This window comes from Nipponia nippon, unplaced genomic scaffold, assembly GCF_047370975.1.
Source record: "Nipponia nippon isolate SJK-2023a ecotype South Korea unplaced genomic scaffold, ASM4737097v1 scaffold_1, whole genome shotgun sequence".
NCBI lineage: Eukaryota > Metazoa > Chordata > Aves > Pelecaniformes > Threskiornithidae > Nipponia > Nipponia nippon.
Window position 1 is genome coordinate 57,829,314 of NW_028262290.1, and position 13,353 is coordinate 57,842,666.

Below are 13,353 nucleotides of genomic sequence, written 5' to 3' on the forward strand. Positions count from 1 at the left end.
GCACCTAGAGAGAAATCTTTAAAGACATTTAGGTGCCTTAAATTTCCAAGAGGTGTTTAGTGGGGGTTTAAAATACATCCAGAAGTAATCCATAGCAGTTAAGTACATAGTAGGATTTTGAAACACCTAAGCGCCTCTAAAATCCTGGACCAAGCCTGCGAAGGCTTAAAGAGAATGTGTAGGCTTTTGTAGACACGGGTTATAATGGCACCTCCACCTCCTAAGTCAGCTGAACTACTAAGTAAACACAAGCATGGATGAAAAGGGTTTGAACGCACATTCAGTGACCAACAAACGGGTGTTGCTTCTTTCAGGTTACTGGCAATAAAACACGGAGAAGCTGCAGGTTGATTCAGGTCTGACTGAATATTAGAACATATTTACATAGCTATAACGTGTACCAGTGAGATGCAAATTCGTTGGGTAAACTGTTGCTCACCTTCCTCAAGCACACGGTTCTACAGTCTTACACGTACTTCAGCGGGTTACTTTGTATGTGTGGGAAACCGGCTGAAGTTTTGGCCTCTAAATGGTGTTTGACCAACTGCTGCTCCCAAAATGTAGGCAAACCTTGCAAAGATGACAGATACTGGCAGTGCAACCTCTACAGCTTTTCAGGAGGCACATGAACTAAGGGCTCTACTACAATACCCTCTCATCGCTTCTTTTACCTTCTCACTGGCCTACCGATGTCCATTTTTTCCTTCTTACTTTTATTCTCAAAATGTCATTTGATTCAGATGATCAAATGGGTTTGATCGCCTGCTGGGTTATGTGATTCAAGGCTCATCTCCACCAACACGAAGGAGCACAGAGGATCAGTGGCAAGGGGGAGAGCCCCAGTAACATACCCAGAGAAAAGGAGCCTCTGCCGCGGCTCCTCCCAAAGAGGGATCAGCCCGTGGGCCGGCTGTGACACCCATCACCAGCCGTCAATGGGAGAGGCTTCGTGGATCACTGTACAGAGAGGGGCTACTGCCTGCAGGGGTATGGGACTCTTTAGGGGATGGAGGGGAAGGGCATCTTTGGGAGTCTACAAGACGACTTATGGGATGTTTAGGGGAGGAATCAAAGGTGGGGAAAAGCGGGGATAAAGGTGGTTTTGTATGGAAAAATAAAAGGATACAGGGCTAAAATGGCCTGGTGGGGTATAAACAGGTTGCTGGTCAGTACATCTATCTGGCTGTGCCTTGCACTGGATCATCTCAGTCTGTCTTGTCTTATTAAACTCTATTTTAATTATTTTCCTGGGTGAGAGGAGGTCTATATTCCATGTGTATGTGTGTGTATGGTGGTCTGCGTGCCAGCAATCAGAGGTGAAGGCCACAAGTCATAGGGTCCTGTGTGTCTGTGATGGAGCAACTGGAGAGACCAGAGTGCATGCATGTTATGAGGGTCTGTGTGTCAGTGCATGATCACTAGTAAACACCAAACCAGGCTAGCTGGAGAGTAGGGTAAGAAGCTAGGGAGTCAAGTTTTGGAGCAGCCGTAAGTCCAGATAAGATAGTGAAGAGACTGGAGGATCTGTGAGGTGGCTACTGGAGGGACCAGGGGGTCCAAGCCAGCTACTGGGGAGACTATGGTCGGGTCTGGGGATCAGCTACTGGTAAGGTCACAACGCTGGACCGGCTACCAGAGAGACTTGTTTGCACCTTTGTGCCTCTGTGTGAGGCAGTCGGGGATCCAGGGGCCAGATACCGAATAGGCTGAATGTCCTAAAACCAGCTCCTGGGCGAGGGAGCCGCAGTTCGTGTGTCTCTGTGTCTGCAGGTCTGAATACCAGCAACTGGAGTGGAGCTGTGGGCCTCTGGGGATAGCATTTCCAGGTACCAGCAACTGAATAGGATGAGCGTCTAAGACCAGCTACTGGAGGGATCCATATTGTATAGTTGTATACAAATACATATTTATTTTCCATTAATGGGCTTCTGTCCTGGTCAGCCAGAGAGAAGAACAGGATGAGGCCGTTAGAGCTGCTTGTGTTTGCATGAGTGCTGCGTTTTCTGCCTGTGTCAATCAGCGTGGCCAGCCATGCGTGCATGCATACGTGTGTGCGCGCGTGTGTGTGCGCATGTGCATGTGCCTATTGGGAACACACACTCATCCTTACCACTAGCTGGACCTGGGAACTAACTGAATTGCAAAAAGTGGCATACCAGCAGAAATGATGGCAAGTTGATGGCAAGTATGAGCCACACGACAGTATACGGAAGGATCTGCAAAGTGTGGGGAAAGCCAGGCCTGGAAGGCATATTCAAGGACATATAGATATAAGCAAAGCCCAAGACGACCTCGTTAATCAGGCTGCAAAACAAATGACTTGTTCGTGGATCTCTTCCAAAAATGCAGATCACACACAGAAGGATGTTTATTCGAGTCCTTCAGCAGAGAAAAAGGCACATAGCATCCAATCCTGCGCTGGTGGCTGCTTGCAAGCCAAACACACTGATCCTCCAGCTGCTTTGCTGATGTCAGAGGGACATTTGGCTCAGCCTAGCATGGGCGGGGGGGGGGGGGGCTACTTAGAGGTCATTTGCAGTAAGCTGCTAGCCCTGCCGGAAAATATTTATGAAAAGGCAAGGCTGGAGCCCAGAGCACACAGTCTAGCTGACATCGGTCATGTCACAGCAACATGAGGGTGGGCAAGAAGGAGGTACAGATTTTGGGTTATTTGGGGGTTATTTGTTGATTGATGGGGGTTATCTTAACTGTGTTCAAACTGGAGAGAGCACCCAAGAGTCTTCTCCTGGAGAGTGCCAGCTGGGTCACCTTTGATCAAGCAGATAATGAAGTTCTGTATCTCTGGCCTTGGGGCTGCTCTTAGAGGACAGCACAGATGTGGTCAGGCAGCAACGCTGTGCATAGACAGATGAATGCCTCCCACCAGGGCTATATATCAGAATACGCTACATAGACAATGGCATCCCACGGAAAAGTTACACTGGCATTAAAACAGGCGGCCAAGGTAGGCAGCTTTTCTCTACCTGGGAAACCATGCAACAGCTACCTAAAGGGATCATAAAGGAGACAGAGCAGGTGTGGGAACATGTTTCCTCTTTGGAGGAGAAAGAAAACCTCCCTTTTCATTAAAAATCAAGCTATCCAAACTCTACATATTCCAGGGCATGCTCCGTATGGCGGTGACATGAGCTTTCAGGAAAGCTTCTCCATAGAGTCTGCTTGCCTTCCCAGCTACCGTTTTCAGGCAGCAGCTTGTTATCTGCTGGCACGACCACAGCAGAAAACAAGTGATGCAAAGAAGATGGCCGTTGGCGAGGCATCGAGAAGGTCCACCCATTTCTTTGGATGCTGCCACTTCAGCGAAGGTTGCAGCGCGCCCGGCCGCCGGAGCAGCGGGCCAAGGAACGACAGGAGAAGGCGAGGATGTCGGCCTGCACGCAGCAGGGCCAGGGCTGCTTGGTGGGTGAGGATGACATTCCCACGTTCGCCCAGCGCCGTTTGGGTGAGGGGCACAGCGGGGACGGGAGCCGCCTCTGGGGCAGGAGAACCCCCCGGGACCCTCACTACCGACGGGGAGAACGGGAGAGGGCCACCTTCCGAAGCCGGGGCCGAGCCGCCGACGGGGCGAGGGCGAGGGCGGGCTCCGGCGGGGGCGGCCGTTAGCGGAGCGCGCGCGGGGCGCCGGCCGTTGGGCGAGCCCCGGCGGCGGGGCGGGGGGCTCGCGCCTCCTCGGAGCCCATAAAGCGCCGCCCGGGGGGCGGGCCCCGCGCATTGCCGGGCCGGGCGGCGGGAGAGCGGGACGGGAGCGGGGGGCATCGCCATGAGGGAGATCGTGCACATCCAGGCGGGCCAGTGTGGAAACCAGATCGGGACCAAGGTGAGCCTGAGGGGAGCCGCCGCTGCCCGCCCGCCTGCCCGCCGCTTGCGGAGCCTCTGAGCGCCCGGGGGACGCGCCCCGGCCGCTTCTCCGGGCTGGTTCCGTCCCGCGGGGCCGGGTTGTGCCAGCCGCCCCCCGCCGCCCTCTCGTGCCCCCAGTGAGCCGCTGCCGGGGGGCGCCGGGCGCGCCCGGGCCGCGGGGCACCGCGCACCTCGCTTGTCCCCGTGACCATAAAAGGCTTTGGGAAGTACCGAAACCAAGCGGGACTCTTCTTTTTTTTTTATTATTATTATTATTATTTTTTAATTATTTCTATGTTTAAACCGGCCAAGCCGTGGCCCAGAAGCGGGCAAGGGCGGCAGAAGTCCGAGCAGCCCCCTGCAAACAGTAAAACGCCGCCGCCCGTCCGGGCGAGGAGCGGGGCGGCAGCCGTCTGTCCGTCGCGTTTAAACCCCGGTGCCTGCCCGGCTCTGCCCGCTGCCCCGTCCCGTCCCGGCAGGGAGCGGCGGCGGGCACGCCAGGAATCCGGCAGCTGCGGCCGGGCCGCCCCCCCCCGCCCCGCCCGCGATGGGGCCGGGGCGCTGGGCAGGACCCCCGGGGCTCCGTAGGGGAGCTCCCAACCCACTTCTCCTTTTCCCCCTTTAGTTTTGGGAAGTGATAAGCGATGAGCATGGCATTGACCCAGCCGGAGGCTACGTCGGTGACTCAGCGCTGCAGCTGGAAAGGATCAATGTCTACTACAATGAATCATCGTGTAAGTGTGGGGCGGGGAGGGGTGCGGGAGAGGGGACTCCGTGGCAAGGGGCACAGAAATCTGGGAGTGAACGGGTTTGCGAAGCCGTATTACTCATCTGGTCACGCTCCCCGCCTGCCGTCAGCCCCTCAGCTGATCCCAGCTTACCCCGTTATACACAGAAAAGTTTATCTGCTTTCTTATAAACTGATAACTGGGTGTTACCTCCCCAGGCAGAGAGAAATGACACAAGGGTCTGGAGGTGGAGGTTTGTTTATTATTTAACACTATGCTAGGCATTTGCTCTTTTAAGGGATGATTATTTCATCACATGTGTCTTATTAATTGCCCCAAATTAAACTGTTGGCTATATGAGCCTGCATCTGTACTACTCTGTCTCTGATTTCATGACTGAGAGGGCTGGGCCACAGGTAATGGAGAAGTCAGCGGTGATTTGTTAATAAGATGCCGAAGGCATCCAAATCCTAGGAGTCTGGTGTTGAGGGATGTTAACAGTGTAAAATGGGGATTGTGAGTCCTTTGGTCTATTGACATGAACCTGCAAGTGCAAATGTTTCATCTTTTGTCCAGCTCGGGTTAATTTGTATTATTTACCTGAGTTTCCTTCAACAGTTTCAACTGGATACAGATTCTTTATTTTGTCCTTTGTGGTAGGTGTGTTAACTACTACTGTTTGCCACCTACACCAGGTAGCTCTTTCAGTAGAGGTGAATCCTTTGAGCATGAAAGCTTGTGAGATCTGTTAGGATCATTTGCTGATAAACCCTTCACTCACCCCATTATTCACAGAAAAGATTGTCTACTTTCTTATAAAGAATATGTCAACCATTTTTTCTAACCAGAAACTTCCCTCCCTCACACCTATTGCTAAAAAGGAGCTTACAAAATGTAATATACCATCTGTAGGACCCAGGTCTGTTTTTCAAGCAGAATTGATTTGTTCCTATGGTGCTGGGGTTTTTCACCACCATGACTTCCTGTATGGGAAATATTTATATATGTACAATCTATATTAGACTAATAATATAAGACATAATGTATTTGTGTATTGAGAGCTATAACTGTGTTAACTTATTTCAGAACATTAAGGGTGTGCTTGCTTTTTATTGTAGCCCAGAAATTCGTACCAAGAGCAGTCTTGGTGGACTTGGAGCCGGGAACCATGGATAGTGTGCGATCGGGTCCTTTTGGTCAGCTCTTTCGGCCTGATAATTTCATCTTTGGTATGTCGATGTCACTTTTTAAAAAACAAAACTATCCAGCAGGTGTTTGATTACCAAGTGAATGGTCAAACAGCATTTAAGCTCCCTGTTCCAAAGTGATCGTTAGTACTGAGAAATCCTAATAGTTTAACAATGCAATTCTAATTATCTGTAAGTCAGCTAAAAAAAATCCCATTAACTGAAAAAGTCATTCCTTCAATTAGCAAGCTCCTGAAAGTTTCCTATGGTATTCAGAGAAAGTACCTTTGCTTTCCATATATATGAATTCCAGGGAAATCCTGAGACTACTTCTTTACAACAAAATGCATGGAAATTCTGCAGAAAATGGAGGACGGGGGGAGGAACCTCAACCACAAACCAACCAGACCGCTGTTCGCTTGAATACACATTAAATGCTTAAGCATTGAATTGTTTATAGGCTGTGTAATTCAACTTTTTCAGCAGATCCTTACAGTATAGTAAGTGCAGGAAGGCCAACTGTAATATGGAAAACATTGTCATATATAGCCAGTTACTGGGTTATTTTCCAACATAATGAGGAACAGTCTGGAGAGCATGTGGGGAACTTCTGGTTTTGCAGTGTTCTTGCAGAGGGTTGTTCTAGCCTTTACTGTTTCACTTTGGACTTCTGTAATACTTTCCATCTAAGTTTAAAAATGCATATTACCAGGATTAAATTTCATAGCATCCTTACAAAGTACAGAAGCATTATCGGTCCCTTTGCACTAAAGGAGAAACTGTGTGAAAGTTAAGTGATCCACTTGCTGAAACAGGAAGTCTGAATGAAAGCTACCATGAGAACTCTCGTGTCCTTTTGGTTTCCAAGTCTGCACTAGCCACAAAACACATTTCTTGCTGCCAAGGCAAGCTTAGGTTGCAACTTAGTTTGGTATATTGTGTTAACATAAGGAAGAAACAATGCCAGGGACAGACAGAGGAAAGATAAACATTGTTTGGGTGGTATAAAACAAACTTAAGTCTGGACTGTTCCTGTTGAGGTGGGGAGTAAGAAGCCATACGGAGTTACTTTAACCCTTTAACTGACTTAAAACTTCAATGCTGTCCCTGTTGTTCTCCTGTATACTCCCATGGCAGCGATATTAAGGGTCTGTTTCAAAGAAATTTTAAGTTACAACATGTAGCAGTAAGCTTGGGGAGAAAAGCCATAGACGTAGGCAGTTTTATGAAGTATGTTTCTATATTCACGTTTCTCCTTTCACTCCCTTTCTCCTGTGTGGACCACACAAGCTTTCTGAAAGTGAATTCACCTGACCTATGGAAATACCTGAACTGGAGCTTTACAGTTTGGCATATCACCAGTAAAACCAGAGCAAAATCAATTCAGAGTGTCTTCAACAATAGTCCAGTTCACTGTACTCCCTTCCTGCCAAACTAACAATGGACCAACAGCATGTGATCAGCTTGTATCTGACAGAGGCCCCTGCCAGCATCAGGCACTGTCCTCCCAACCTGCTGAATAATGCAGAATGGCTGCCTGAGTGCTGAAGTAATGATCTTCTGTGTCAAAAGCCAACAAAGCATTTTGTTTTCTCTTTTAAAAATCTGGCCTGGGCCCAGAAAGGATTTTGTGGCAGAAGCTGGCAGTTCCATACTTGGTGTACCCCAGTCTGTTAGAGGTCATTCCAACAGAGATGTTTTCCACCTTTGCTTGTGTATACCTGCATGTGCCCATGTCTCCATAGCAAGTAACCGTGGACCATAAATCAGAATTTCATTCAGGTATATTGAGTACGTGATCACACACTCCAGATACAGTAATTTTAGCTCAGACCAGCAGGAGACTGAGACACAAAACAATCCTTGTGTTGACAAGGTAGTGGTCTAAAAGGTGAAGTAGTGCAGGTGGAATGATCTCACTGTATGAGAGCAGCAGGTCTCCTGGCCTTCTAACAGCATGCAATTGCCCACCAGGAACTGCTGTGAACTCTGAGGTACCTCCTCCTTTCAACCAGTTTTAATTTGTACATTTTTGCATTTGCCATTCTTTTCTTGTGTACACCCTTGCTAGCTTTGCTGCGTGGATACCACCCCAATTTAAGTGGCCTGAACTGATAGGGGCAGCCACAAAATGGCTGTTAGCCAGTCAAAGGAGCTGTCCTTCCCTCTCTGTCCCATCCTGTGAGTTCTGTACCAAGGCTGTGCATACTGGGCTTCTGAGCATTAGTGTGCAAGATACTGATCTCTCTTCCCAGGTTTGTCTTTTATTTCAAGCAGTGAAGAGAGGAAAGGAGTGAAAGAAGATTGCAGGAAATAGTGCCATTTTAGGGATTAAAAAATAAATTGACCATTAGACAAATGGCTTCTATGCATGTGCAGCTCAACCTGAACATGTGTGATAATGCTGCAATGCATTAGAGAAAGAAATAGTGGTAGGAGGATCTGGAGGTGCCAAGAGTGCAGATAAGTCATGGAATTGCCTCGTGTAGCCTTCCTTTAGATTTTGGTAAATGCACAGTGAGAAAAGGCAGAGGCGGGATGCTAGAGATGGGCTGCATACAACGCAGAGCTTCCAGGATTGGCAAAAGATCTGCCAAGTCCTGATTTTTGTGGACACAGGCTCATTTTCCACCTAGAGATTTAGTCACGGCAGAATTTGATCATTTTATGCGTTTGTCTAAGATTTTCAGAGGTCTGGTCAGTACCTGAGAAGTGGGGGGCATCCGGTAAGGTTTCACAGGATCATGATCGAGATTCCCAGGTGTGTGGCAGCCTTGTCAGAGCCATGGCACCTTCAGACTGTACTGTATTGTCATGGGTAAGACATTTGCAGCTGCCAGGGCTGATTGTACGTGTTCTGGGTGGTGGTGGTCTTACGGTGCTATCGAGCCAGTGGGTCTGGAAGCATCAGATCACTGGGCATATACATGTGCACAGCAGGGAATCCCAAACGAAAATGTCAGAGAGCCTCGGCAGGTGGCTGACTAGTGGATGAAGTGCAGTGTTACCACGGGAGTAGCCAATAGTTGTGGGCGGGAGGGAAGCCATTACTATTGGTGTAGGCAGCCGCTGCTTCAGTTCCACTCAGCAGTTTAAATACAAAGGTCATATTAGTGCGATAGAGAGAGGTGGTAGTAGTCATGTGGGCATCCAGGAGTTCGTGTGGCTCAGATTAAGACTGAGGGAGTCTAGTGCAGTGGAGGGCCTGAAGGAGGACAGGTCTGCCTCTGCGTTAGGCATTTTACCTCCTTACTTAATTTGCAAACTAAGCAAAAGCAAGTAAAATCAGTCTCTACTGATTCTTTTTTTCCCCCATGAAAATATCATTTCCACATTTGTGAGAGTAATTGCTGTTCTCCTCTTACCTTGTTCTTTGTTCCTCTTCTCCATTCTCTCCTTTTCTCCATTCTCTCCTTATCTCACTGCCCACTGAAGGACAATACGATGTTTACACAAGGGGCAATCTATAAAATAAAGTTGTAAACTCAGAATTTAGCTTTGTTAGGATCCTTCTGCATCTTGGAGTGTCGTCTGCTCGTTAGTGTCTTGATGTGCTGCCCTATCTGAAGCAGGGGATCTGCTCAAGCAGACTGCAGATGGTTACAAACATTTAATTCTGGAAGGATGTTACTTTGTGCTTTGCCCAGCTGGACAGGAAGTGCTGAGCTCCCTAGGTTCAAAGAGAAAAATATAGCAACATATAGAACAATGCATTAACTACCCAAATACATCATGAGGAAACCAAGCATTTATTCAGTGAAAATAAAGTGCATCATATTTAAACAATATCCCAGCAAGCAGTTTCCCTGATTCATATGTTTGGCACTAACACAGTGCACTGGGAATTGAAATGAGACATGGTAATAGGAAGGAAGGGGAAGGTCTTGGAGAACAACGCAGAAGCTGACAGCCCTATGCCTCATTCTGAAACTATTGCTCTTTCTGAATACCACTCACAAGAGTACCACTAAGTGAGTTCAGTGGCATAATGTATGTATGTAGTAGTCACTGTGAGGAACAGGAGTATTAAAAAACTGGTCCCCCATTTAATCCTCCGTGTTATCTAAGTAATAACAAAATAGTGACATAGCAAAGGATCCAGACTATCAATGTTAATAAACTGAGTGGCACATAAAAGGAAAATGGAAGCCTTGGGGAGAAAATAAGGGCCTCATGAAACATCAGTAATCCAATTGCAAGTTGCTTTGCAGATCCTGAAGAACAGTGAGTTTGTAGGGAAACTAGTAAAAGCTAAAAAGCACTTAACTTCCAAGATTTTGAAATAACGTTCTTGAAGCTTCTGTCGATCGGTATTTTCATTCAGGCTAGGTGACCATGAATTAAAAAAGCTATACTTCTTATAACAAGTTCAATAGGACTTCTGAAGCCCAGCCTTATCCCTGAATGACAACAATGCTTCTGTGTCTCACGGGAACAGTCCAAGAACCTTTCATTTAGAAATGTGTATCTGTGATTTAGCTTTGTGTAGGTCATGGTCCTTATAAACAGAAAGTATTTAAATATTAAACAGTTGTCTTGTGTTTATGGAATAAGCAGGATTGGGAGTGTGAAAACTTTTCAAAACAAGGAGTCAAGGCTATCTTTGCATTTATGGAAGGTTAAATACCAAAAAGAAAAAAAACAAAACACAACCCAACCCAAAAACCACCCAAAGGCATAAACAAAAACTGCCAGGGATTTGAGGCAAAAGGAGACTATATAAAAAAATTGTGTTGCTGCTTCTGAAGACATTTGTAGGCAAAACTGAAGAGCACAGTTATCTACCTGACAGATTTATAGCAGCTTTTGTTACAGAGGTGAATCCATTTAGCATGCAAGCACCGAACAGTACCAATAATTTTGTGTATTTTCTTTCCCTACTGTATGTTATTTTAGGACAAACTGGTGCAGGAAACAACTGGGCTAAAGGACACTATACAGAAGGGGCAGAGTTGGTTGACTCCGTACTTGATGTAGTAAGAAAAGAGTGCGAACACTGCGATTGTTTGCAAGGATTTCAGCTCACTCATTCCCTGGGAGGAGGGACAGGGTCTGGCATGGGAACCCTACTCATCAGCAAGATACGAGAAGAATATCCGGACAGGATAATGAATACCTTCAGTGTCATGCCCTCTCCAAAGGTTTCTGATACAGTGGTGGAGCCTTATAACGCTACACTCTCGGTCCACCAACTGGTTGAAAATACAGATGAAACCTACTGCATTGACAATGAAGCTTTGTATGACATTTGCTTCCGCACCCTGAAGCTCACCACTCCAACATATGGTGATTTAAACCACTTGGTTTCTGCTACCATGAGTGGGGTAACTACATCCCTGCGTTTTCCAGGCCAACTAAATGCTGACCTGCGGAAGCTGGCAGTAAATATGGTCCCTTTCCCACGCCTTCACTTTTTCATGCCAGGCTTCGCTCCTTTGACAGCCCGAGGCAGCCAACAATACCGAGCACTCACCGTTCCAGAGCTCACCCAGCAGATGTTTGATGCCAAAAATATGATGGCAGCCTGTGACCCAAGACATGGCCGATATTTGACAGTGGCTACCGTCTTCCGCGGTCCCATGTCCATGAAGGAGGTTGATGAGCAGATGTTGGCCATCCAGAACAAGAACAGCAGTTACTTTGTGGAGTGGATCCCAAACAATGTCAAGGTGGCGGTATGTGACATACCTCCTCGTGGCCTCAAGATGGCTTCCACGTTCATTGGCAACAGCACTGCTATTCAAGAGCTCTTCAAAAGGATCTCGGAGCAGTTTTCAGCCATGTTCAGGAGAAAGGCCTTCCTCCACTGGTTCACAGGAGAAGGAATGGATGAAATGGAGTTTACAGAAGCAGAAAGCAATATGAATGATCTGGTTTCAGAGTATCAGCAATACCAAGAAGCAACAGCAAATGATGGAGAGGAAGCGTTTGAAGATGATGAAGAAGAAATCAACGAATAAAGAAATTAGGTGCACTGTTTTCCAGGCCAAATCGTAAAATCTGGATTCCTAATAATTAGGCTTATAAATCTGTATTTAGGCTTCAAAAAAAAAAAAAAAATGACAAAGAAGCATGAGTCTCAGATGTTAGAGGTGCTCTTCAGAGTCCATTGAGGTCACTGAGAACTGAGGACATTCAGCATTTCTGGAAGTCAGGCCATTTCTATTCATGAGACAAACGTAAGGCATTCGGTTAAGACTTTGGCCTAAGAGTCTGAACACAGACATTGCTAGTTCGGCATCTTTTTTTTCCAAACAAAGTTTGTCGTCCCTAAAGTTGTACGAGAGAAGACATAAAATGGGCACAAAAATCTACAAAATAGAGCTGCGCTATTTTCATCCAATTATGAGTAAGAAAATCTTGTGGGTTTGAAGTATTCATTCTGTACTGAATGTACAATACTGAACTGCCAGGAACAAAATTTATTCATAATAAAAAGAAGAAAAGTTTTTAGCTATTCTGTACAGTAACTGTTAACAGTGATATTTGACTCCGGTCCTCTAAAACCAAAATAAAAAAAGATTAGTATCCTCTCAAGCAAAAGTGTTTTGGGCGGTCAATGCTATGTAAGTACCCAGTGAGCTGCAGGCCAGAGGCTGGATTTACGCTATGTGACTTCATTGCTTGCTGATGAATGATCATGGATTATATATATGAATTCTGTCCATCTGGGATATGTTCTTTAAGGACCCCTGGGGTTTAAAGTGGCACCCCAATATCCTGCTGGTCCCCTGTTTTTCTGGCTGTCACCAGTTACTGGTGCTATTCCTGTTTCCATCCCACCTAGCCCCTATAGCTGAAATTCAGATACTCCACCGAACGTGGTGGGAGAGGGGACGTGGGCTATGGGTCGATACATCTCACTGCCGAGGTTTATAAGTAAGTTCACCACACCTACAGATGCTGTGGATGTCTTGTTACCAAGATAGGTTAAAATCACTGGACAGATTAAGGTTAAAGTACAAATAAAAGTATTATTTATCTACCATAGTCAAAACAGCTGGCAAAATGAAAGATGAGAGCAACAGTTTATCGGCTTACACTGAAGCTGAAACAGAAAGGTTTCTGTCCTGCCCCCCTGACTGGCCGCCCTCACAAAGTGACTGTTGGGCATTCGCTCTTCGTGCATGCTTTATGTTTCTGCTCCTATCAGTTAAACGGCCCTTCTCTGTTAGAGAGCCTCTACCAGAGAACACTCTGTCTAGATGGAGTCTCTTATTTAGGTCAGTTTCTAGGCAACAAAACAAGCAAATAAAGGAGAAACCGTTTGGAAATCCAAACTTAAAATGTTTCGGGAACTCTTTGCTCTTTTTCTTCTTGCCCTCAGAAGCACTTTCTAAGCAAGATCGTTGCTCAATACTTAAAAAGGCACTTTACAAATACAATGTAATTTCCAAAGGTCCGCTGCTCCTAACAAGATGATACGTTTAGTTAGTTTGGGATTCGGGGAATGAGACAGCATTTTATAAAGTATGTGAACCCGGCAACTGTTAATCACATAAGCTGAAGCTGTCTGCCCTATTTTATTCTACCCAGAAATGGACCTAAACTGGTTTTAATCAAGTACAAATTTTTCATAC

At 46.5% G+C, this 13,353-nt stretch overlaps 1 protein-coding gene across 1 annotated transcript; it reads left to right on the top strand.

Annotated features, from left to right (window-relative positions):
- Positions 1-3,686: 3,686 nt before the first annotated feature.
- TUBB6 (tubulin beta 6 class V) lies at positions 3,687-12,226 on the top strand. Its single transcript, XM_087757077.1, has 4 exons — positions 3,687-3,838; positions 4,484-4,592; positions 5,705-5,815; positions 10,670-12,226. The coding sequence occupies exons 1-4, from the start codon at positions 3,782-3,784 to the stop codon at positions 11,731-11,733; spliced, it is 1,341 nt and encodes a 446-aa protein (XP_087613203.1). The 5' UTR covers positions 3,687-3,781; the 3' UTR covers positions 11,734-12,226.
- The last annotated feature ends 1,127 nt before the right edge of the window (positions 12,227-13,353 follow it).